This window comes from Mesoplodon bidens, assembly GCF_964165515.1.
Source record: "Mesoplodon bidens genome assembly, chromosome: 7".
NCBI classification, from domain to species: Eukaryota; Metazoa; Chordata; class Mammalia; order Artiodactyla; family Ziphiidae; genus Mesoplodon; species Mesoplodon bidens.
In genome coordinates this window covers 107,490,340-107,513,701 of record NC_138164.1, presented here as the reverse complement: position 1 = coordinate 107,513,701, position 23,362 = coordinate 107,490,340, and the positions used below count along the sequence as shown (strand labels likewise).

Genomic DNA, 23,362 nt, shown 5'->3' with positions numbered 1-23,362 from the left:
CCTCCCTCGGCTCACCTCGCCTCCCCTGGGGCTGACAGATGGACTCCGAGGGGGCGGGGCGGGGCCAGCGGCAGGAAGTCCCGCCCCGGAAGCGGCGCCGCTCAGGGCCATGGCGGCTCTCAGGCGGCGGTGGCCTGCGCGGCGGCTGTATTTAACGCTGCAGTCCTTGCCCGCGCGTAGGGCCCTGCAGGACGCGGCCCCGCCACGGGCCGTGCTGCTCTTCGAGCACGAACGGGGTCAATTCTTCGCCGTCCTCGGGCTGTTCTGCGCTGGCCAGGGCGTCTTCTGGGCTTCTCTAGCCATTGCCGCCTTGGCCCGCCCCCCGGCCTACACTCGGCTTCCAGACGCCGAGTCCCCAGGCCGCGGCCGCCTGGACCTGCGCTCCGCGCTCTGGCGCTACGGCCTTGCCGTCGGCTGCGGCGCCATCGGTAAGGTGTGGGCTGCCTTCCCGGCATGGGTCGAGGAGGGCGGGCACAATCCTCTCCGCGTGGGCAAGAAGAGTAAGGGGCTCCCGACCCTCCAGGATGGGCAGGCCGCCCTCATAGGTGTGTGGTACACTGGAGTTGGACGTCCCCGAGCGCCAAGCCCTCGTACAGGTTCAGGCTGAAGTCTGCCTCTCACTCTCTGACCTTGAGCGAGTTTGTACTTACGCTCTGGACCCTGTTTTAAAATGGGGATGAATATCCATTAAGGCTGTTGGGAGGAATGACTAACACATGATTGGGGTGTAAGAGGAGCTCAGTAAATGTTACTATCATCACCATTTTTTTTAATTCGCGGGCACACTGTAAGGGTTGCTTCTTAGCTCTCCAGGGAAAACCCCAATCTTTGCTCTTCCTGCAGGTACTCTCGTACTTGGTGCTGGTCTTCTCTTTTCCTTCCGCTATGTGCGCTCAGTGATGCTACACGCTGGAGGGAAGCAAGTGACCCTCACCACTCATGCCCCCTTTGGCTGGGGTGCCCGTTTTACAGTTCCCTTGAACCAAGTATCCTGCATGGCCCACAGGGGTGAAGTCCCTGCCATGTTGCCTCTGAAGGTCAAAGGCCGACGATTCTACTTCCTCTTGGACAAAGCTGGACACTTCCCCAATACGAAGCTCTTTGATAACACTGTGGGTGCCTACCGGAGCTTGTGAAGAAACCACCTCAGGTCACTCACCCCTCCCAGAGGGGAATCAAAACTGAACCTTAGGGATGGGGTGACAACCAGGGTCACACAAGAGGCCCAAAATTCATTAACAGCAAATAAAGGAGCAGTCGTCCCAAGGGCCGCTACCTGTCAGTGCCTCCAAGTTTTGATCCATGCCCGTTTCGCCTTCACTCCTTACTCCCATCCACCCTACCTACAGTGCTTTACACCAAGAACTCAGTACTGAAATGAAGAAAGAAAGTAATATAATACTTTGGTACAAAAACAGCTGTAGGAAGAGGGGGTCTGTTAATCATGTTTCCCTCCTGGATGGAAAACTGAGGCTCCCAGCCGTGTGGGCCATGTGGGGGCAAGAGGACTGCAGGCACTTGGGCATGGAGTCTGGCGGCAGGAGTACTCTTTGGTTAGTCTTCAGGAATGGGAAAGGCGTGGCCCAACAAGAGCATCTGTCTCAGAGCTCCACACAGGGTCCCCCCTCTCCAGAGGCCGGTATGGGGTGGCTTCAGACTTCCACTGCACGACCTGGAGCACCAAGACCACACACCACAATACCAGATTCACCCAAGAAGAGGTCTGTGGGAGACAGGAACAGGAGTGTAAGGAGTGGGCCCATCTCGAATCCAGTTCCACCCACACACCACTCTTAGCTGTTCACTGTCAGGCTGTCAAGCCTTCAGCTCCTCTCAGCCCCTCACTGGTGGGCCAAGCTCAGAGTACATTGGTGAGCACTCTTAACTACAGATTGTGTTATATGATTCATTATGTGAATCTGTGTATCCCTCAATCTCCACCCAGTCTTTCATATCCCAGGACCTCACTTCAGCATTGTGTAGGTTCGAGTAAAACTGCAGAGTGGTTCCAGGGGGTATCCATGGAGTTTTCTGGGCATCAGAGCAGCTGTGAGGTCAAAGAGACTGTTGTGAGAAAGGGGAGACATACCCTAAATACCCCTGTGCTCCAGTGCCCCTTTGAGAACTGATGGGGATATAAAACGGGGTGTATAGGATCCCCTCTACAGAGGGAAGGTAGTCAGCCCCAGCCAGGCTTCCCTCCCCCTCCCATTACCTAGTTATGTTCAGGGAGATGATGGATTTGCAGAGGGAACTGGTGCCAAATCGAAGGATACAGGCAGACACTAAGACCAGGAAGATGGCTATAGCTGAGATGGCCAGTGCAATGCGGAGCCCTATCGGGCCTCTATAAGGACGGAGAGAATAAACCTTGTGGTTGAGGTGGGACTCCTCCCACCTCAGCCCCCGGCCCTCAGAGTGGGCAGTCACCTGTGGGAATCCTCGATGCAGCTGCTGTAGACCCAGAAGAGCAGAAGCAGGAGACAGTAGAGGGCCAGCAGGCCAGAGGCCCCAGCCACAAAGTAGCAGAGAGATGGGGCCGAGGGTCGGGACAAGACCAGGGAGGAGCCATTCAGGGCAGCCACACCATACAGGGGACAGCTGCCGCTGAAGGAGCCCTGTGGAAAGAAGCTGCTGAGTCCTAGATTTCAGGCTAGTGCCTCTGGAGGCAGGCTCATGGCAGGTGTTGGGGATAATCTAGACCAGGGCCGCTCTAGGGAGTTATTTGTGCATTGTCAGTTCCTGTTTCTGGGCCAGTAGATTAATGAGTCTAACGGGGAAATCAAACCTGCAGTGAGTGGCCAGAAGGATCAGGAAATAGGCGGTAGTTATGAAATACAAAGAGCTTCAGAGTTGCCTCACAAGTTCTGGTCTCCCCTCATGCAGAAATCCTAGAGTAGAACCAGAACTCTGACCTTAGGCTATCTGTCTCCGATGTTTTCTGATCTGTAAAACAGGCGTAAGAGCGCCTACTTACAGGGATTAAGTGAACCTGTTTATTAACATGATTGCCTGGCTGCGATAAACACTCAGCCTAAACTTTTGGCTTCTGCTACATCACTGTTTTGTCATTTAACACATTCTATTGCAACCATTTGGCAGTTTGATCATCTCCACTACACTAAGCTTTATCTCTTGGAATAGCTTAGCACAATAGTGTCTGATTTAGGGGGCCCTGGGCCAACTTGTTTCACAGCCAGGGTGAGTTTATGCAGAGGGAGTCACCAGGCCGGGCTATAGCTGATGCTGTTAAGACTCTCCTGAGGACTCGTTCCTTTGGCCAGAGTATGACCCGGGCGGACGGATCGACAGAGCGCGTTTACCGCCGATGCAACTCCGCCGCCGACCAGCCTCAACCGGCCCACCGGCTGAGAGAAGCACCGCGCCAGAACCCGCCCGGCCCGGACAGCAGCGGACTCTCCGTGTCAGGATCGGCCTGCCCGCCCCCGCTTACCCGGCCCGACGGCCGGCCCCGTCCCGCAGCCGCACCTGGGTCCGGGTCAGTGCCGCGGCCGCCACGGCTCCGCACAAGAAGGCGGTAGCAAAGAACACGAGCTCGACGCGCTGCAGCCAAGGCAGAGCCATGGCTCCCTCGCCACCAGGAAGCGCCGCCGTGGGAGCCAACCGCTCAAGCCCCGCCTCGTCCGGCGCGACCCACGAGCGCCGAGACGTCACTTCCGGGCGCGGGATTTATTCACAGAGGCCAGCGCCGCCTCAAAGCGGCAGGTACAGCGAGTAGTCCGAGAGCGCCCAGCGGCGGGCCGGGCGGCCGGTGCGGCCGATCATGGGCAGCTTCTGCACGTAACGGGAGGCCGGGCTGGGCCCGTACGGCGCGGGGAAGGCAGTCTGGAAGAGGCGCCCGCGGCATCGCCTCCCTGCTTGCCGCCCGGCGATGATGAAACGGAAGTGAGGGGCACCGCGCGGGGCGAAACGGCTCTTCTGGAAGACGTCGCGGGTGCCGGCGCCCGGACCCTGCTGCCGGGGCGCCCCCCGCGCCCGGTGCACGCGCGGCAGCGGCCTGCTCTCAGAGGCGGTGGGAGCAGAGGCCGCTGGGGGGGCTCCGCCCCGGGGGCTCTCGTCGCCCTGCGGGCTGACCATGGCGTTGGCGGTCAGCTGCGGCATCTTCCGCACCGAGTCGGGGGCGGCCGCCGGCTCCTTCTTGTCCCCAGGCGGCCGCGGGGCCGTGGGCGCGGGCTGACCCGTGCCAAAGCGGGTAGCCAAGCTGTCACCGAAGAAGGCGTAGAGCTCCCGGTAGATGTCCGCCAGGGTCACCGAAGGGGAAGGAGCCTCCGGCCCCGCGCCTCCTGGCGGCAGCAGAAGACCAGACCCAAAGCCTGGCTCTGCGCTGCCCCCGGAGGGAGACTCCTGCAGGAGAAGGCTGTCCCAGGGCAGGTCGTCTGAGCGCCGGCACCCCCTGCTGCCTGGCCCACCCTTGTTGGGCTCTGCTGCCTGGGCCTTCATCTTCAGCAGTCGTTCTACGGCCACCTGCAAGAGCAGAGGGACTAGGATACGAGGAACCTGGGCCTATCAAGTGTTCCAAAGTAAGCCAGCTCAGCTGCTGTGCTCATGCAGGGAGGAGAGGCTGGAAGGGGCTGGCACTCACCAGAATGGCTCCATAGACTTTGTGCCCATCTGCTTTAACCTGGGCATTCGATACTGAATAATCATCTAGCACAGCCTGCAAATTTGTCCAGTAAGTGGACAGGTGTGGGTACAGGACTCGCTCTACTGCCTGGAAGGGAGAGAAGAATGCAGTGAGTGCCTCTTTTTTGCTTATTGTCTCCCAAGTACCATTTCCCCTGAAAGATCTACTTTTATTTCTGGTACTGAATTTAGGGCTCAATCCTAAATTCCCTGCTTGGCATATTCAGCCAACGTTTGGAAGCTCCTGGATGCCCAAGCCTTAATTAAGCCCTGGGAACAAAGATCGGGTTCAAAGACATACAAAAACAATACAAAGTGACCCCACTATCACTGACATATGTGCCAAAGGCTAAGAGGGTATAAGTAATGCACCCTGGTAACAGAGAAATTTAGTGGCCAACTGCTACCCTATACAGCCAAGTAATGTCCTGGCGTAGATGTAACCTGGAACTCAGTTCAAACCACTTGTGCAAAAACAAACAACTGATCAGAGACCTGGACTCTGATTATATAATTTTAAATCCTATGTTTAATTTAGGGGAAAGCAATTAAGACTTCACAGAGCTGGTGACGTCTGTGACAGGCTTATATGGATAAGTTCTTTGGTTAGCCACAGACTGAGAATTTGAAAATGTTGATAAAATTAACAAGTTCCTAGAAAAATAAAACTTAATGCTGATTCAAGAAAGATGAAAGCTTGGGACTTCCCTGGTGGTCCAGTGATACAGAATCCGCCTTACAATGCAGGGGATGCGGGTTTGATCCCTGGTCAGGGAACTAAGATCCCACATGCTGCGGGGCAACTAAGCCTCTGTGCCACAACTACTGAGCTCGCGCGCCTCAACTAGAGCCCATGTGCCGCAAACTACAGAGCCCACGCGCTCTGGAACCCCTGTGCCACAACTAGAGAGAAGCCCGCGCGCCGCAACGAAAGATCCCACCTGCCACAACTAAGACCCAATGCAGCCAAAAATAAATGAAATAAATAAAGAGATCTTTTTAAAAAAAAAAAGAAATATGAAAGCTCAAATAATTCTGTAACCATAGTAGTTAAAAATATAACCGCAAAACACCATGCCAGAATTTACAGTCTACGGACACTCAAGGAAAAGAGCATTTCAATAAAATAAAATAAAATAAAATTTAATTTAAAAATATAAAGTATAAAAAATATCCCTACCTCATCCCATAAAGCCAGTATAACCCTGATACTAAAACCATGTAAGGACAGTACATGAAGAAACTTAATGATTGATTTCACTCATAAATAAAGATAAATCATTTAAAATTTTGGTAAAGGGCTTCCCTGGTTAAGCGCCTGCCAATGCAGGGGACACGGGTTCGAGCCCTAGTCCAGGAAGATCCCACATGCCGTGGAGCAACTAAGCCCGTGCGCCACAACTACTGAGCCCGTGCGCCACAACTACTGAAGCCCATGCACCTAGAGCCCGTGCTCCACAACAAGAGAAGCCACCTCAATGAGAAGCCCGTGCACCAAAACAAAGAGTAGCCCCTGCTCGCCACAACTAGAGAAAGCCCATGCACAGCAACAAAGACCCAATGCAAACAAAAATAAATAATAATTTTAAAAATAATAATAAAATAAAAATTTAGTAAAGCCAACAGTATATAAAAAATGTATTATATTCCAATAAAAGTTTTGCATTTTTTTAAAGACTATACCATGACTAAATTGAGTTTATCCTAGAAATGTAAAGATGGTTTACTATTAGAAAATCTATATAGGGAATTCCCTGGCAGTCCAGTGGTTAGGACTCAGCGCTTTCACTGCCAGGCCCGGGGTTCATTCCCTGGTTGGGGAACTAAGATCCCACAAGCTGTGTGATGCAGACAAAAAAAAAACAAAAAACACTATACAATTAATCACATTAACAGATAAAAGCAGGAAAACCTTAGGATCAATTCAAAAGATACAGAAAGAGCATTTGATAAAAGTTAACATAAAATAATAATAAAACTAAGAATATAATTTCCTTAACCTGAGGAAGGTATCTATCTATAAACACACAAAGTAAACATCAGCCTAAATAGGAAAGGTTACTGTTAACCCTTTTTTTAAAATTGGAAATGAGACAAGGATGCCCATTTTATCATCGTATGTAAAATGATATTAGTGATCCTAACAATAAAATAATAAAAAGAAATTAAAGGCATTAGGTTTGGGAATTCCCTGGTGGCCCAGTGGTTAGGACTCTGCACTTTCACTGCCAAGGGCCCAGGTTCGATCCCTGGTCAGGGAACTAAGATCCCACAAGCCGTGTGGTGTGGCCCCCCGACAAAAAAAAGAGAATTCAAAAAAATAAAGGCGTAAGGTTTAAAAAAGAAAAGCTGTCATTATTTGCACGATATGATCTACCTTAAAAACCCAGAATAATCCACAGTTAAAAATGATAGTTTAATAAAGTAGCTGAATCAATACACAAGTCAATTGTGTTTCTATACACCAGTAAGAAATTAATACCATGAAAAGAAGACACCATTACAACAGTATCAAAAATAGCAAGAATCTAGGAATAAACGGAATAAAGTATTTGTAGGTTCTCTTCAGGGAAAATTATGAAAGGATCCTGAAAGACAGTGAAAGACCTGAAAAAATGGAGAGAGATGACAGGTTCTTGGACAAGAAAGACTTTCAAACTACAAATGGGAGCTCTTACACCTCTGCGAGAAAAGCCAGGGTCCTCACCTTCCAGCCAAGGGCGTGCAGCCCCACCACAGCCCCATAGTGAGAGCAGAGAGGCCTCACAGGATCTGCCAAGACCTTCTGCAGGGAGAGCAGGATCTGCTGATAGAGGCCACTTACAAGGTCCCCATGAGTCCTGCGGGAGCAACATTCAGTCAGGGGAATGAGGCACAGCACTGCCCAGCTGCACTCAAGTCCCAGCACACAGAGAAAACAGCACCTGTATGGCACACTGGGGTGAGTGAAAGAGGCGTCTGGGCCGAGAGGCCCAGGATCTGAGGGCTGACGGACCAAACCCCCGGCACGTTCGTCACCCATTTGTAGAATGCCTGGGTTCACGGCACACCAGCTTGGAAGATAGAAGGGAAGAGGCTCCCGACCTCTCCACATAGAGCCTCAAAGCCAGAAGTTTCACCCCATCTCCTACCGCAACCCACTCAGCACTGCAGCAGTCCTGCCCTTTGATCAGCACTAGGCCCAGTAGCTACCAGAAAATGTGGCTGAGCAAGAGGGCAGCTCCATCCCGCAGAGTCCAGTGGTCATTCAGCGGGTTGATGGAGGCAGCCAGTGGCTCCAGGACACAGTAGAGGACACTGCCTACCAGGGAGCGGACATAGGGCCCCAGGCAGAGGTGTGGGTTCCGAACTAGGCTCCGTGCCACTTGCAAGAGCCGGTGTAGCTGCTCCAGGTCGTGGCTTACAGATTTCACCTGTTGGGAGGAGAGGGGTGCTTAGGGGACACAAGGGCGCACAAGAGCCTGCTCTTCTGATGGCTACTGCCGTGAGCCCTACAGGCTGCTGCATCATCTCCTCCCCACAAAACATCCTCCCCTGCAGTCTGGTCACTTACCCCACTGACCACATAAACAAAGTACGGCAGGAGTGCTGCAATCTTCGAGTTGGTCTGCAAGTCCTGGAGAGCAACCTGAAATGGAAGGGGCCACACTGCACGGTCCACCAGCCCCAAGTATAAACTGACGTTTTTTTTTAAAAGAACAATTTAGCACCTATGTAGTAAAATTTTAAACGTTCAAACTCTGTGACTCAGCAATTCTACAAATTTAACCCGCTACAAAACACACTCACACATACCCACATACAGATAGCACTGTCTGTAATGTAATAATAAAAAACTGAATACAACCTAAATGTCCAACATATTTTTAACTGAGTAAAGCAGTTAGTCTAAAACCAAACGTTTAGTATGATACCACTGGTTGATGGTAAACTATGTATAGTTTATACATACAAAAAAAAAAGGTGAGTGGGTGATTCTACAGAATTTCACTTTCTACTTTGTATGATTTTATATTACAGTACTTCTATTATAAACATATGCTGGTATTACTTTTTTTTTTTTTTTGGCTGCGTTGGGTCTTAGTTGTGGCGTAACTGCTCCTCCCTAGTTGTGGCGTGGGAGCTCAGTAGTTGCAGCACATAGGCTTAGTTGCCCCGCGGCATGTGGGACCTTAGTTCCCCAACCAGGTATCGAACCCATGTCCCCTGCATTGGAAGGTGGATTCTCAACCACTGGACCACCAGGGAAGTCCCCTGGTATTACTTTGATAAGCAGAAAAAAGAGAGTAGGTAAATGAGTAAAACCATCTTAGCCCTGAACCTCCACCACCTGTGCCCTTCCAACTCCTCTGGATAAAGACCCTAAGTTCAGGTTCTGTGAAAGCGGACAGCAGCTAGTGAGGAAGGAGCTCAGCTCCCAGGCCCCACATCCAGCCACTGCACTGTTGCCTGGGGACCAGCAGCCAAGTTTCTAAGGCAGAGAAGTATAGTAACAACAGTCCTAACTTTGCAAGGGAAATAGCAGCAGCAGCCAGACATGGAAGATGTAAAACCCTCAAACAGAGAGAGGCCACATGGTCAAGCAGACCATCAACCTAGTCCTCGTCTGACTCTGGACAGAAGAGGCCTGGCACAGGCACTGTCCAGCGGGCCCTGTGGAGCCCAAGAGGCTAAGGCAGCAGGGCTGGCACAAGGTCTGGCCAGGCACCCTAACCTGGCTCCTCCACTTGCTCTTCTCCTTTCCCTCTCAAGTCCGGGCAAATGAAAGCTACCATGTGGATGCCCCATGTGGCTCCAGGTCAACAGATGCCCCAAAGGGTGGGCTCTGGATTAAGGTGTGGGGAGGCTGACCACCTGAGCCCCCACAGGGCCCTGCTGAGCTGCCCATTCCCTAAGGAACAAGGGCTCCTACTAGAGTAGGAAGAGGAGGCGGCGCTGGCGGAGGGCCAGCCAGAGCAGCACGCCGCCACCAAGAGCAGCTTCTGCCCACATCAGTCACTCAGCATTCAGAGAACAGAAGGAGGCATCTGAAGGAATTCCATGAGGATTTGAAAGTTGGACTTCGTGCCCCAATTCAGGCCCACGTGCTCACCTTCATCAGCTGTGGATCATCCCCCAGCACAGCCCGAGTCACTTGCTGGTAGTACTTGAGAAGGTCATCAGTCAGTGAAGACACAGCGCTGGGCACTGCCAGAGGGTGGGCAGAAGGTGGTCAGGGTGGAGCCCTGCCCTCTCCCAGCCTCCCCGCCTCCCCCCAGCAACCACCGCCATTCCCACACTCCCACGAGGAGCCCGTTCCGACAGGACTCCCGGAGCACAGAGTTGCCAGCCCCTCTGAGCAGCCTGCTCAACCCTGACCTTGTAAGCTCTCCACACCCAGCTCTGTACGCTGCCTCCCACCTGTCCTCTGCTGGGCAGACTCCTGCTTAGTCCCCGAGTTCCAAGGTCATAAGCCTCAGGCTCTGTGAAGCTCCATTCAGCAGGCCCTGGAAGTGTGACACCTCAGGGACCCCAGCAAGCTGCCCAGACTTCTGTACTAGCATCCAACATGGCATCACGATCGGTCTTAAGTCTGGGACACTATCTCCAACTCTGAGGCCTCTGGACAGGGAGCAGTGCCCATTCAGGGCAGGCACCCCTCAGGCATGGAAAATTCTTGTCAGATGAAGACTCAGAGGTGTAGAGGCACCACCCTCAGCTCCTAACGGAGGAACGTCCAGGCAGAGGGCCCATCTCCCACACTGCCCCTTACCCGATCCTTGAGGGGCCAGGTTCCCTTTGCCATCTAGGTAGGAGACATGAACTAGAATCAGAGGAGAGAGATGGGTCAGCCTGGGGTTCTGCTCCTTGTAATACCACCCACCCTTCTGAGTTCCGCCCCATCCACCAGCCAGCCCATCACCACTCCTCCGACAACCCAACTCCTGTCCCCACCCCATGCATGACCCCGGCGGTCACCTCTCACAGCTGTCTCGGCGCAGCCTTTGGGGATGTTGGTGGCCAGGGCCAGCTCCACCAGGTTCACCTCTCGGTCCTCGGGGAAGTAGAGCTCACCCTCCCTGGCAGGGCGCAGGGGCAGTGCCTCCTGGGACCCATAACCACACACAGCCTGAGTGAAGAGACGATTGGGCCGAATCCAGGGAGGGAAGAGGTGCTCTACTGACCAGGGCACGGAGGCTATGTTTGCGGGAAGTCCAGAGGTCCTGAGAAGAGGGGGGATGCCCGGGGATCCAGGCCCTTCACTGGGAACTTGGCTGGAGCATCCGGTATTCGCTGAGTCAAGGAGTAGAATGTGGTCCTTCCTCACGGATCCACAGGGACTCAGAACCCCACCCACAGGCTGCTGGTCCTCCACCTCACACTTGCCCAACTTTGAAAACCCTCCTCTCTTCTAAACATGATCTTCTTCCCTGGACCCACTGCCCCGGAACAACTATGCAGAACATTCTAACCCCTACACTTGTGCTCAGGCTCCTCCCTCACCCAGAATGCCCTCTTTTCCTTGTGACTTAGTCTAATCCCAGCCTCCCTTTCAGGTTCAGCTCAAGTTCCATCTCTTCCAAGAAACCTTCCCTAACCTCCTGGTCTCCGTGGCCGCCTCTCCCTCTCTGAACTCCTGGCCCTTGGGGGCTGGGCCCGGCACATGTGCTGTGGTGGCTGTGACCTTCCCTCGTGTGTGCACTGGGTCTTCACATCTCGCTGCACTGCCAGCCCTGAGCTGGGCGTGCAGGAGGGCTCGTGCCAACCGAGCCTTCCGCAGCCGGCACCCCACTCACCTCCACACTGCTCCATCTGAGGGCCCTGTTGAAATCCTCGACAGTCAGCTTCCGCCGTTTGGTGTGTTTCATGAATTGAGAGCTGTTCTGGGAGCAGAGGAACAGAGTCAGTCAAGGGACAGGGAATAGGGGGCAAACAACTCCCAACGTCACATCCCCTCCCTGTGACTCAGTTTCTCATGTGCAGGATGTGACTATGAACCTGCCTGGTCTGCCCAGTAAGCACCTTGTTTGCTGGAAGCCCAGCTGGCTGGAAGTGGGCTCTGGAGAGGGCGGGGACTGCCTCCACTGCATTCCCTCTGAGCAGGGAGTAGGTGCCTGACATATACTTGCTGAATAAACCCGTCGGGGAGGGGGTAGTCAAAGGAAGGGACAAGGAGAGGGGGAGTGTACCTGGGTGGCCTCTCTGAGACGGTAGCACACGTCCTCTGCGAGCAGGGCCGCCACCTCATCGCTCAGCTCCAGGCCTGTGCTCTCTGCCATGAGCCGGACGGACTCCCGAGGGATCTCCACGAACCGCCGCTCTTCTCGCTCAGACATGGCCCCAATGGAGCTGGGAGTGGGAAGGGAGGTGTGAAAGGCCAGCCCAGGCTCCCTCAGAGCCTGTGAACCTGACTCAAGGCCCTCGAAACCAGTCTTGCTGCTCTTGCTCCAGAATCCCTGAACAAGGAGTCACGATGGCTCTGAGTGTCTAGGTGAGGAAACCTGAGGCTCAGAGCAAGAAACAGACTTGAGCTGGACCAGAGGGCAGAGAACAGGGAACCTGGGAAACTGCCTGGCCTTGGGCTGCACAGAACTGGGTCCCAGCCCTGCTCTACCACCTCCGATGTGAACCTGGCTGAGACCCTCATCAGTCTGAGCCCTGGTAAAACAGTGGCAATAATCCCTGCCCTCCCTAACTCACAGGGTTGAGGTGAGGATGAAAGGAAATGAGGTGGGAGAAACTCAGGGTCTAGAACACTACACAGATGGAAAATGTTACAATCACTAATTATAAACAAAAACTTCATGCCTTCTTCCTTCTGATCCTTGCTAGAACCGCTACGGACTAAACACTGATGAAAAGACTACTTTTACCCCGACAGTCCCTTGCTCAAGTCTTCAATACTTCTCCACCACTCATAAAAGGAAAGTCCCAACTCCCTGGCTCAGCATACCGTGTTTGGTCCCAAATCCCCAAAGCTGATCAAGCTGACCCGTCCCCCCAGTAAGGCCGCCTCGTGTCTTCCAACCTGCCTTGCGCCCCACTGCCAGGGCTTGGGCTGGTCTGTCCCCCACCTTACTCCAAGCCCCCACACCCTCCTGTTTCTTTCCTAAGGCAGAAGCAGCCTGTCCTTTGAGGTCTTCCTACCCCATGTGCCATCTGGGACTGTCAGGCTTTTAGTAGCTGGGCTTTCTGCCCATGTGTCTGGTCTTCCCCAGTTTGGCTATGAGCCCTAAAAGCTGGAACCTGCTCTTCCGTTCACAGGATATGGCAGGATAAGAAGGCACGAAAACAGCGGCTGGTGACTACTCCAACAGCACAGCCCAAAATTAGAAGGTTGGCCCTCACGGACCAAACTGAGGCATCAGCACCATGGGCAGCGACGCTCACCCAGCTTCACGGTGACCCACCCAGGCACTGCCCCACCACTCCTCTCTGACAAGGCTCAGTGGGTCACCAGTGACCTCCAGGTCCCTAAATCCAATGGGCACCCTACCTGGTCTCCCTGCAGCATTTCTCCCAATGGCTCCTCATTGCCTTTGGAATAAAAAACTAACCTGTGCCATGGCTCCAAGGCCCTGCATGTGAAGCTACACCTGCAAACACCTCTTTCCACTCTCTCGTGTTCTGCATACCCGTGGCCTCTTTCCATTTCCTCAAAAACACCTTATTTCAGGACGTTCATACACTGTTTCCTGGACTTGAAACGCTCTCCTCCTCTACCCCCAACCCCTTTGTCCAGTGAGCTCCTAGAGCGCCAGTACTTTACCTCCCAAAGCAGTTAAAAGTCTGTAATTATATACTCGTGTAACATTCCGATTAACACCTACCTCCCCACTAGATTGTAAGCTCCATGCCAGCAAGGATCATCGTGCCTTTTTGCTCACCTTTGCATCCCCAGCGTCAGGCACTGCGTCTGCACATAACACGCCCTCAATAAACACTTGCTGAAAAAACGAATAAAGAACAGTGATTTTTCTAAGCACATGCTATGCCTGAGGCATCGAGCTAAGTGCTTTATATGGCTTACGCCTCATTCTGTCCACATCAACAATGAGATAGATATTAGGTAAGTATATGTCTATTTCACAGCCAAGGAAGTCAAAGCTCAAAGAGGTTAAATGTTAAATGACTTTCCCAAGATCATCCAGCGAGCACTACCTGGGTAGGGAGCAAGAACTCAACTATCGTTCTAATCATGAGGAGCGGCGGGCTGTGTGGGGAACCAGGCCTGGATTCCCAGCCAGGAGACTTGGCGGTGGAGACCCACCAATGGATAATTGTTAAGCTTCTTTCTCCACCTGTAAAATGGGAGCACGAAATCCTGCCCACACGGAAGGCGCCGAGGAGTTTTCCCCGTTACGTGCCCACATTACAATCCACAAAGTCCGGGCTCCGACCGAGGTCTCCCGCACTTCAACCTCCTCTCCTCCACACCCTCATCCACTAGCCATACTGTTAACGAGGCGTCAGAACTGACCTCTGCCGGTCTCCGTGATGCGCATCCTCCCACCCAGCCTCGCTTCATGCTAGATGTAGAGGTGGTGGGGTACGGGGGAGGAGGTCAGAGGTTACCGAACTTGGGTCACGTGGTCAGCGAAGGGGGCGGGCCCCCAGCGCAGCTGGCTCCCAGGCCGGTGAGCGCGCGGCCCACAGCAGGACGGGCCTTCGAGGGCCTGCTCACCTGAGGGCTCCGGGACGGCGAAGGCGGTTACCGAGACGGCGGTAGCGGTGACGGTGACGGTCGCGGCGGCGGCGCTGGCGCCCACTCACCCAGCTCGCACTAATTCCCTCTCTCGGCGCTCAGGCTCCGCCCTGAGCCAATCGACGAGCGCCTTGAGGAGTTCCCGCCCACCAAAGGACTTCCCGCTACCCGATTGGCCACTGTGATGGCGCTGTAAAAGGCTCAGGGCGCCAGAGGTCACGTGATGCTGAAGACTCGCGCTTCTTAAAGCAACAGCTCTTGGGAGCTTTGCGGGGTGTGTATGGTTCGGTGTACGTTTTAATGACCATGTTCTCGAGGAAAGCGTCCGCATTCCCTTGCCTACTCCTGAGTTTCCGAGCACTTGCATTTATACGAATGCACTGATGCTTTAGACTTTGGCGTCTGCGTTAGTTTTGCTGCCCGCTTGGTGGGGATCAGCTTACCTCTCCCACATCACCTGTCACTTCCCCTTCCCGAACGTTGGATGGGGCTCTCAGTAGGTATTCTCTGCCGGCAAAAGGGTCTTCTGACTGGGCCAAACACACCCCGTGCAAGCTCTAGACTCCAGGGCTCTACCCATTCGGCCACCCTACCTCGTATCCTCCCCATTTCTGTCCAATAAGCCAAATATAAGCCCTCACCTACCTCGCACACTTCCTTGACCGTTTTACACGCACACGCTTTCCCGAACTTGGACAGTTCTCAATTGAAAAGCAGTGGGCTTAGTGAGTCAGACCGACACGGATTCAAACTCTGATAGTGCTTTTGAGCAAATTACCTAAGCGCATTTCCCCATCTACAAAATGGAGTGATAATACCCACCTCACAGGGTTATTGTAGATTAAATGAAAAAAAATGTAGATTGACAGTTGGTAGTTGAATTTTCACTCACACATCACGGGGCAGACAGTGGTTTAATTCCTTTATGTTCATCCAAGATGGGACCATGTGCAATGGGCTATTATAGAAAGGAGCTTTCTGTAGGGGAGCATGAATGTATACATCCTTGCCCTTCCTCCCTCAGGGTTAGATGCTGCTGCCTCTAGAAAAGAAGATCCTCTGAGACCAGAGCTGAGAAAGCCAGATGGATGGGACTGGGGTTGCCATAGCAACACCACCTAAGGGGACTGTGACCCTGCAGAGTCTCTTCCAGTCATATTCAGAATGATACTTGGAGTAGTTTCAGGACTGTGCTTGGTCACTGGAGTGTCTGCCCACCTATGCATGAAGGATAGGGGGGGCTCCTCTAAGGTTCTGAGTCTGAGATCAGCTCAGATCTCCTGGCTGCTGGCAGACCTTCTTGCAAAGGCGTTATTGGTAGGGACAGCCACTGGCAACCTTGGCAGCGTGAGACAATGAAGAGAGGATGGCCTGCAGGCCTGTAGGATGCAGTAAAGCTGCATGCAAGCTGTCTGGGGCTGATCTGCATCCAGCTTGAGTCAAAGCAGTAATAAGACCCACATGGCCATAGATGGGAGAAAGGTGGCTCCCACTCACTCCCCAGCCACCAATGCCTGGCAAGAAAAGCTATGATGATTTTAGAGTTAGACAATTAAAAAAATTTTTTTAAATAACAGCTCCACTATTCATTAGTTGTGTGTGTGACCTTAGGCATGTTTAGTTCATCCCTCCGACCTGTTTTATCATCTTTCAAGTGGGGTGACAGAATGTTACATGGAACTGTTGTGAAAATTCAATAATGTGTGTAAGGATTTAACATGTTACCAGGCACATACTCCTGTCACTATTAAGCCCGTGACCTCTTTAAGAGGCTGTAACTTCCTGGGAATTCCCTGGTGGTCCAGTGGTTAAGACTCTATGCTTTCACTGCTGAGGGCCTGGGTTAAATCCCTGGCCAGGGAACTAAGATCCCAAAGCTGCATGGCCAAAAAAAGAGAGGCTGTAACTTCTAGACTCCCCTAGTACCAAACCTTAAAAGATCAGAAGAGTCCAGGACCATCTCCAGGCCATCCCCACTTACTCGCTTCCCTATCCAGTGCCAGCCTTCTCAGTGCCACACCCCACATCCTCACCAGCAGTTCCATGAGCTGCTTCTCTGTCCATCAGTCTCTTCCTTCTGGCCTGGTTTTACTACTGGGGTATCCCCGACACAATTTACAGATGCATGATTCCATTTGAGAACTTGGGAAGAACTCTACTCTCAGTGAGACACATGTTTAGGGCCTAGGCAAAATCCCTGCAACCTATGTAATCAACTCTGTAATCAACTCAGTGTTGGGAAGTGGTTTCACAACTTGAACATTGTTTCCGTGGCAAAATTCATTGCAAATCCAGCACAGAAACATTCCTGGGTTCAACACACTTGGGAAAACTGGCACAGTGCTGAGAACTGGAGATACAAAAATCAAAGGGATGCATATGAATCTATAATTATCTCAATAAAATAACAAATTTTATGTAATAAAAAAATGGAAAGGGAGACAATAAGGAAATAATGTGTTTTATGACATGCTAGAGAGGTATGAATGGAAGGGCCTACCTCTGTCCAGGAGTGGTGAGGCGAGGGGAAGGGAAACACATTCAAATGCCTTTTCCTTACCAGGTTAAAGGAAGTATTCTGGATGTTTCATAACAGGTCTGGACCTTGGCACGGTTGACATTTGGGGCCAGATAATTCTTTGTTGTGGGGTGGCTGTCCTATACGTTGTAGGATATTAGCAGCCTGCCTGGCCTCTACTCACTAGAAGGCAGTCGCATCCCCACCCAGTTGTGACAAGAAAAAATGTCATTGCCAAATGTCCCCTGGGGACCAAGATCACCCCAGGTGATAATCACGGCTTTATATGCACCATATAACAATAATTATAATTAACAGCTGAGTACCTATCATGGGCCAGGCTCTGTGCCACCCACTTGCACATACAATCTCTGATACTAGCAGCAACCATCCAAAGAGGGTTATATGATCATTTCACAATGAGGAAACATAAGGTCACCCAGCTAGGACTGCAACCCAGCTCTGTATCAACCCAAATACTGTGCTTTCTATGACACAGCTGTTTCCCAAGGAAGTCAAGCAAAGCTTAAAAGAAAAAAAAAATTGACTGAGATTTGATAGATTCCTAGGTAGCAAGTAGGTAGGTTGGAAAAAGGCATTCCAAGGTAGACAAATAGTACTGCAAAGACAGTGTGAGGGAGGATAGCGTGTCTGCTTAATCTTCTTACTTCGTGTATTTCTGTTGTGTTACCCTAAGGAGATTATGAGCCCTTTCGTATCTGCAGTTCAGTTTAGTTTAATAATTGATAAGCAAATAAAGGCTGTAGTTTATGTGCCCATCCTAAGAAGGGCTGGGACCCCACAATCTGTATCATTACTGTCTTCTTATTCACCTCTCCCTACCTGCTGTTTCCTCTTCCCTCTCCTCAGCTATACTCTTGGTTATTTTTAAGGCTGGGGAAAGGGCAAATACTCTGAAACTAGCCTGGGGCTTAGGACTTCCCTGGTAGCGCAGTGGTTACGAATCCGCCTGCCAGTGCAGGGGACACGGGTTCGAGCCCTGGTCTGGGAAGATCCCACATGCTGCAGAGCAACTAAGCCCGCGTCCCACAACTACTGAGCCTGCGCTCTAGAGCCCACAAACCACAACTACTGAAGCCCGCGTGCCTAGAGCCCGTGCTCCACAAGAGAAGCCACCACAATGAGAAGCCCACGCACCGCAACGAAGAGTAGCCCCCGTTCTCTGCAACTAGAGAAAGCCCGCACGCAGCAATGAAGACCCAACGCATAAATAAATAAATAAATAAATTGGGGCTTAGAGTGGCTCTAATGATAGTATCATTTGCTGGAAGCCAAAGATCCAACACGAGCGCCTTCCCTTTAGTGAGGCCAACTTTAGACCTTGGCAAAAGGGTTAGTCAGATCCCCTGGTGGGTGAAGCTAGTTAAGGCATCAGGCCAAGAAAAGAGGGGCTAGCAAGCAACTGGTCCTCCAGCCTTTTTAAAAAAAGAGTTGTTCCGGGTCTTCCCTGGCGGTCCAGTGGTTAAGACTCTGCGCATCCACTACAGGGAGCAGAGGTTCAATCCCTGGTCGGGCAACTAAGATCGCACACGCCGCACGGTGTGGCCGAAAAAAAAAACCAGACTTGTTCTTACCAAAGAAAGAAGGAGATGACACTTCCATGAGAATCAAGGACCTTTTATGGTTAGAACACACAGTCAGAAATCTGGGAGTGGCTGCTAAGCCACAAGAAGAGCCAGATGTCTTCTGAGGACAAGAAACCTTCCTTGCCTCCTCCACAGCAGCCAGACTGGGCCTCTGGACAACACGGGAAGTGTGACAGTCACACCTCCTGGATAAGGACCAAACAAGGTAGGAGGTCATGGTGCTCAGCTCACAAGCCCTGCCGAGAACAGGAAAAGCACATTGGTTACACCCAGAGCTTGGGGCAGCCCTAAACATTGACTTCCCATCCCGAGAGGCACATGTCCTTGGTCTTCCAAGCAGACAACAGGAGAGTTTCTGTCATCTGTGGTTCAGGCATTAAATCCCATATCCACCCCCTGCACCCACAAACCCCTCCTCCAGGCAATGACCCTGACACTCACCCAAGTAATCATCCATCAGGGAGCCGATGGCAAACTGCAGAAGGAAAGGTAAAAAGGAAATGAAGCCAGAGCAAGCACAGAGCTATCCTCTAACCCTCAGCCTCAGGGCTTCTGCCCACCCATTTCTTCTTCCAAGCAGAAGAGCACAAAACCCCCAGGAACTCTGGGTAGGCAGAAATCATCAGCTCTGCCTGGTAGAGGCAGGCAAGAGACTCACAATGTCATTCTTGTCCACACGGGTCCCCACAATCTTCAAGCGGATCTCATCGTCCTGCTGAATCACAATGTCCTGGGGAGGAGGGAACAGTATACTCAGACACCCCCAGGCCAGTACCCTCCCTCGGAGTGGCTCATTCTCTTGTCCTTCTCACTGACTTCTTCCTACCCACTTACCTCATCCATTGTCTTGTAACATGGTGGGTTGGAGTTAGGATCAAACTCCATCTCTGATGGGATGGACTGAAAGGAAGGTGAGACTGGGTAAGAGTACTTTAAAAGGATGCTTCAATAGATGCTCATACCTGTCTCCTCCTTAGACCCACCCAGTGTGCCTAGACTTACATGTCGAGAGATGAAGCAGGACATGGGCCCAATTTCTGTGAAGAGTCCAACCTAGAAGGGAAATGGGTGACCTTGCTTTTCTTTTGTCCCCCAAAGTCTTCTAAGCTTCCCGTCCTTATCTGCTTCCTAACATCAATAATATTCTTCATGTTTTGAAACCACTCTGAAGTTTGGCATTTGTTTTCATTTCTTTATTTTTTTCAAGCTTTCGTTTTAAGTTAAGGAAGTGTAGTGGTAAACAGCTGAGGCCTAGAACTTGTCGGAACTTGGGATTTGAACACCTGTTGGCCACATGACCTTGGCCAGTAGACAACTTCTCCAAGCTTCAGCCTGGAGAAAAAAGCACAGGGATAAAAGCACTCACCTCAGAGTCACTGTGAGGCTTTGAACATTACCTGGCCCAAAGGAACTACTCAATCAACGGAGGCTACTGTTGTTTTGACTATCAATGATGACTTACATGCCCCTGAGTGAGGCAGAGGAAGATTACCATACCATTTGACAGGTGAGGAAGCTTGAAGCACCAAGAAGTGATGTGGCCAAAGACACAGAGCTATTAACAAGCGGAGTTGGGATCCATCCCAGATCTTCTAAGGGAGTGACCGTCCCACTACCTCCCCTGATGGTCTTACCTTGTTGACCTGAGTGACAACGGCATCCACGACCTCCCCTTTAAAGGGTCGGAAAACAATGGCCTTGTACTTAACTGGATAAAGGACAAAGCCTCGGCCTGGCTGGATCACACCAGCACCGATATTGTCGATGGTGGTGACAGCAATTACAAAGCCGTACCTGCAAGGAGGATGAGACGGAGAAAGGCACTGTGTGTGGAAAAGCCTCTAAAACCATCTGCCGCAAGAGACACTGAGCCTGGGGGTAAAGGGGCGGCACAAAGGGGAAGTAGATGGCACCCCTGCCCCACAGAGCTTAATAATCAAGAGAGGAGACAGGACAATGATCAGCATCTAAAATGCCAAATGCCGCTCTCATAATTTCACAATAAATGTCCAAAAGGGCTGCAGTCCTTGAGCCAAGAGACATCAATCTTGGAGGTGCCTCAGAATCACCTGGGAGAAACTTATTAAAATGCATATTCCCGGGCCTTCCCCCAGAGAGTCGTGATGCTGTAGGGATGAGATGAGGCTCAGGAACCTGTATGTTCAAAGAACACCCCAAGTTACTCTGATGCTGGAGGCCCAAGTACTCTATAGCCCTGCTCATCCTCACTCATTTACATCACCGTGTGCGAGGCTCCTCTGTGCAGAGCCCAGAGAAGGTCAAGTCTCAGTCCTCTTCCTTCCTCCCCCTGACTCTCAATCTGCTTTTTCCTGCTCACTCATTCATTCAACAAACCTTTAGTGAGGCCCAAGATGTGCCATGCCAGGTCCCTGGGACAGAGAAAAGCAGCAGAATCAAAGGAGACTGTGAGCTCCACAAGGGCGGACCTCATTCTACCTTTTTCACTGACACAGAGCCTGGCACACAGCTGGAGCTTTAGAAATGTTTGCAGAGTAAATGAATGACCAATCTTGGCTGAAGGAAGGAAGCTCCGTTATCTAGCTTCGCAGAGGGAATCGTGGGAACCCAAAGCAGGAAGCATCTAACTGCCTGGGGCTCCTGGGAGAGTGAGAGGGCTCGCCAGGGTAGGTAGCAGAACCTTTCAGGATGTGTAGGAGTTGGGGAGGGGATGCAGGCATAGGGAGACGTGTGCTCACTGCTTAGGCGGCACGGAGGGCGCGACACTCACTTGCCGGTGCAGGTCCCCTCCACCTCGGTGAAGAGCTTTTGCTTCACCGTGTTGAGCAGGTTGGGGCCGAAGTAGCGTGGGTGCAGCAGGATCTCGTGCTCCAGGGAGATCTGCAGGGAAACGGGGATGGAGATCAGGCTACGAGCGGCAGGAATGTGAGGCAAGAAGCGGCCCCTAGTCCCGGTCCTCCGCTTCTCTCCTCCTCTCGACCCTGCCCTCGCCGCCACCCCGTGCCCTGCTCACGTGGTAGAACATCTTCCCGGAGGAGGCTGGACAGCAGCCAGGCCTTCAGCGGCGGCGGGAGCGAGCCTCCAGACCCACCGGAAATACAGCAACTGCCCCAAGCCCGCTTCCGGGACTGCCCCGGAGAAGTGGGAGGGACTCGCCTCCTCCACGGACCCCATTGAGCCTCGCTGTCGTGGGCGGGGAATCCGTGAAGCTCCTCCCCTCTGTCCAGCCCAACAGCGGTCGAAATGCCACAGTCCCACAAATTATCAGTGTACGGCGTAGACTAGATGCTCAGTAAATCCTTTTAAAAGGAATTAATTAATTAATGAGAGATGGCATAAATAAAGCGCTTTAGCAGAAGCTATTCATTCAGCAAATAGCTGAAGACTGCTTTCACATATTAAGCATAGTAAGTCGCTGTTCTTATCTCATTTAATCCATACAGCAACCCCACCAGGCAGGCTTTGTTATTACTCCCATTTACAAAGAAGGTCCCAGGCTCAGAAGGTTGAGGTCACTCAGGGTCGGGATTCAAATTCAGGATGCCTGACTCCAAGACTCTTGTATACTCAGGCATTCATTCCCTGGCTCTGGTAGTTTAGAGATGAAACCCGCAAAGTCAGAGCCCAGAAGGCAGCGCCCCCTCCAGGTGTGAAGAGAACCTCAAGTCACTGCGCTCCTCTCAATCCCCTCTCGCCCCCTCGCCCGCCCCCTTACACCCACGGACCTAGAGAACTGGTGAGCCTTGTCTGTTCCTTCAGCTCTGCTCGCAGTTTTGTAGATAGTCCCTTTATTAAACTCACCTCAGTTAACCAGAGTGAGCATGCAGTCTGTGCCCTGCTGGGACCCTGACTGATAAAAGGGCCATGGGAAGAAAGGCAGAAACACCATGAGACGCGGACCTATGATAAAGGCTCAGCAAGAGCCGCTGTTTCTAAAGCCCAGACAGTCTCTGGGACCTTGAGCAAACTCCTTGTTGCCTAAGTTTTTGTATGTTGTAAGAAAGCCTGACCTTCCCTCCTGCAAGAACAGAGACCTCATGCTTTCTTAGCGCTGTCACACACCAGTTTCCATTGACGCTGCCCATTTCCTAGAATGATTGAGGTCGCCAGTCAGCTGCTCAGACTCCTTGGGGATCCCCTGCACCTGCAACCACATAAGGAAGCAGATGGTGGGACGGAGGGCAGGGCCTCAACAGCCCCGACTCCCTCTTTTCCTCTATTCGAAGCCAGCCTCCCCGCAAAAGCAACCTTACCTGCTGACAGTGGTGTGCTGGAGCCCCCTACAAAAGCCAGTTGTTAATATTTCAGGAATTTTGCAAGCCAGTGGGTAAACACAACCATTATTAAAAAGTTAATTGTCTTAGGACTCCCCTGGTGGCCCAGTGGGTAAGACTCCACGCTCCCAATGCTGGGGGTCCAGGTTCGATCCCTGGTAGGGGAACTAGATCCCGCATGCCTCAACTAAGTCTGCGTGCTGCAACTAAAAATCCTGCATGCCGCAACTAAGACCCAGCACAGCCAAAATAAATAACTAGATATTTTTAAAATGTTAACAATAATTTAATTGTCAACTTACAATTAAATGAATTATACTAAAAAACAAAGGCAGAGGTGTAGATGAAACAAGTTTGGCAATATATTGATAATCGTCGAAGCCAGATGATGGATAACGGTGGTTTCTTACACTTTTCCGACTACTTTTGTGTGTTTGAAATTGTTCATAATAAAAAGTTAGAAAAAAACAAAAGTGTGGTACTGTGATTTACAGTAAATATGTATATATATTTGGTCTTTGCCCCCGTTTCTGTCACAGAGCTCATAAACCCTTGGAATTGCCTAAGTGATAAGATGATGAATGTGTCTTGATATTCATAACAATCCCCTTTCAACCACACCCGAGTTTATGTTAACGAGGTGACTTTTGGAAAG

At 51.7% G+C, this 23,362-nt stretch overlaps 4 protein-coding genes across 13 annotated transcripts; 1 reads left to right on the top strand and 3 right to left on the bottom strand.

The window, feature by feature from the left end:
* Window positions 1–91: 91 nt before the first annotated feature.
* Window positions 92–1,275, top strand: TMEM223 (transmembrane protein 223). The gene is made up of 2 exons (XM_081240110.1): window positions 92–428; window positions 844–1,275. Exons 1-2 carry the CDS (start codon window positions 110–112, stop codon window positions 1,134–1,136), a joined length of 612 nt encoding a protein of 203 aa, XP_081096236.1. The 5' UTR covers window positions 92–109; the 3' UTR covers window positions 1,137–1,275.
* A 103-nt stretch (window positions 1,276–1,378) lies between these two features.
* TMEM179B (transmembrane protein 179B) lies at window positions 1,379–3,668 on the bottom strand. 3 transcript variants are annotated; one of them, XM_081240109.1, is made up of 6 exons: window positions 3,455–3,668; window positions 2,789–2,879; window positions 2,431–2,618; window positions 2,216–2,347; window positions 1,969–2,047; window positions 1,379–1,723 (listed from the first exon to the last, which is right to left on the bottom strand). In XM_081240109.1, the coding sequence occupies exons 1-6, from the start codon at window positions 3,583–3,585 to the stop codon at window positions 1,562–1,564; spliced, it is 783 nt and encodes a 260-aa protein (XP_081096235.1). In that variant the 5' UTR covers window positions 3,586–3,668; the 3' UTR covers window positions 1,379–1,561. The 3 variants fall into 3 exon arrangements, with proteins under 3 accessions (XP_081096235.1, XP_081096233.1, XP_081096234.1); XM_081240107.1 differs by lacking the exon at window positions 2,789–2,879 and having other exon boundaries at window positions 3,490–3,668; XM_081240108.1 differs by lacking the exon at window positions 2,789–2,879 and having other exon boundaries at window positions 1,566–1,723; window positions 1,969–2,064; window positions 3,490–3,668.
* Window positions 3,610–14,427, bottom strand: TAF6L (TATA-box binding protein associated factor 6 like). 8 transcript variants are annotated; one of them, XM_081240102.1, is made up of 12 exons: window positions 14,309–14,427; window positions 13,455–13,571; window positions 11,814–11,973; window positions 11,421–11,502; window positions 10,603–10,917; window positions 10,397–10,447; window positions 9,737–9,831; window positions 8,198–8,272; window positions 7,837–8,057; window positions 7,352–7,484; window positions 4,604–4,732; window positions 3,610–4,485 (listed from the first exon to the last, which is right to left on the bottom strand). In XM_081240102.1, exons 3-12 carry the CDS (start codon window positions 11,958–11,960, stop codon window positions 3,715–3,717), a joined length of 2,019 nt encoding a protein of 672 aa, XP_081096228.1. In that variant the 5' UTR covers window positions 11,961–11,973; window positions 13,455–13,571; window positions 14,309–14,427; the 3' UTR covers window positions 3,610–3,714. The 8 variants fall into 8 exon arrangements, with proteins under 8 accessions (XP_081096228.1, XP_081096230.1, XP_081096225.1 ...); XM_081240104.1 differs by having other exon boundaries at window positions 10,603–10,753; window positions 11,421–11,507; window positions 13,512–13,571; XM_081240099.1 differs by having other exon boundaries at window positions 13,512–13,571.
* A 4,042-nt stretch (window positions 14,428–18,469) lies between these two features.
* On the bottom strand, window positions 18,470–21,578 carry POLR2G (RNA polymerase II subunit G). Its single transcript, XM_081240772.1, has 8 exons — window positions 21,447–21,578; window positions 21,204–21,313; window positions 20,089–20,248; window positions 19,457–19,507; window positions 19,289–19,354; window positions 19,113–19,184; window positions 18,896–18,929; window positions 18,470–18,690 (listed from the first exon to the last, which is right to left on the bottom strand). The coding sequence occupies exons 1-8, from the start codon at window positions 21,456–21,458 to the stop codon at window positions 18,677–18,679; spliced, it is 519 nt and encodes a 172-aa protein (XP_081096898.1). The 5' UTR covers window positions 21,459–21,578; the 3' UTR covers window positions 18,470–18,676.
* Between the last annotated feature and the right edge of the window lie 1,784 nt (window positions 21,579–23,362).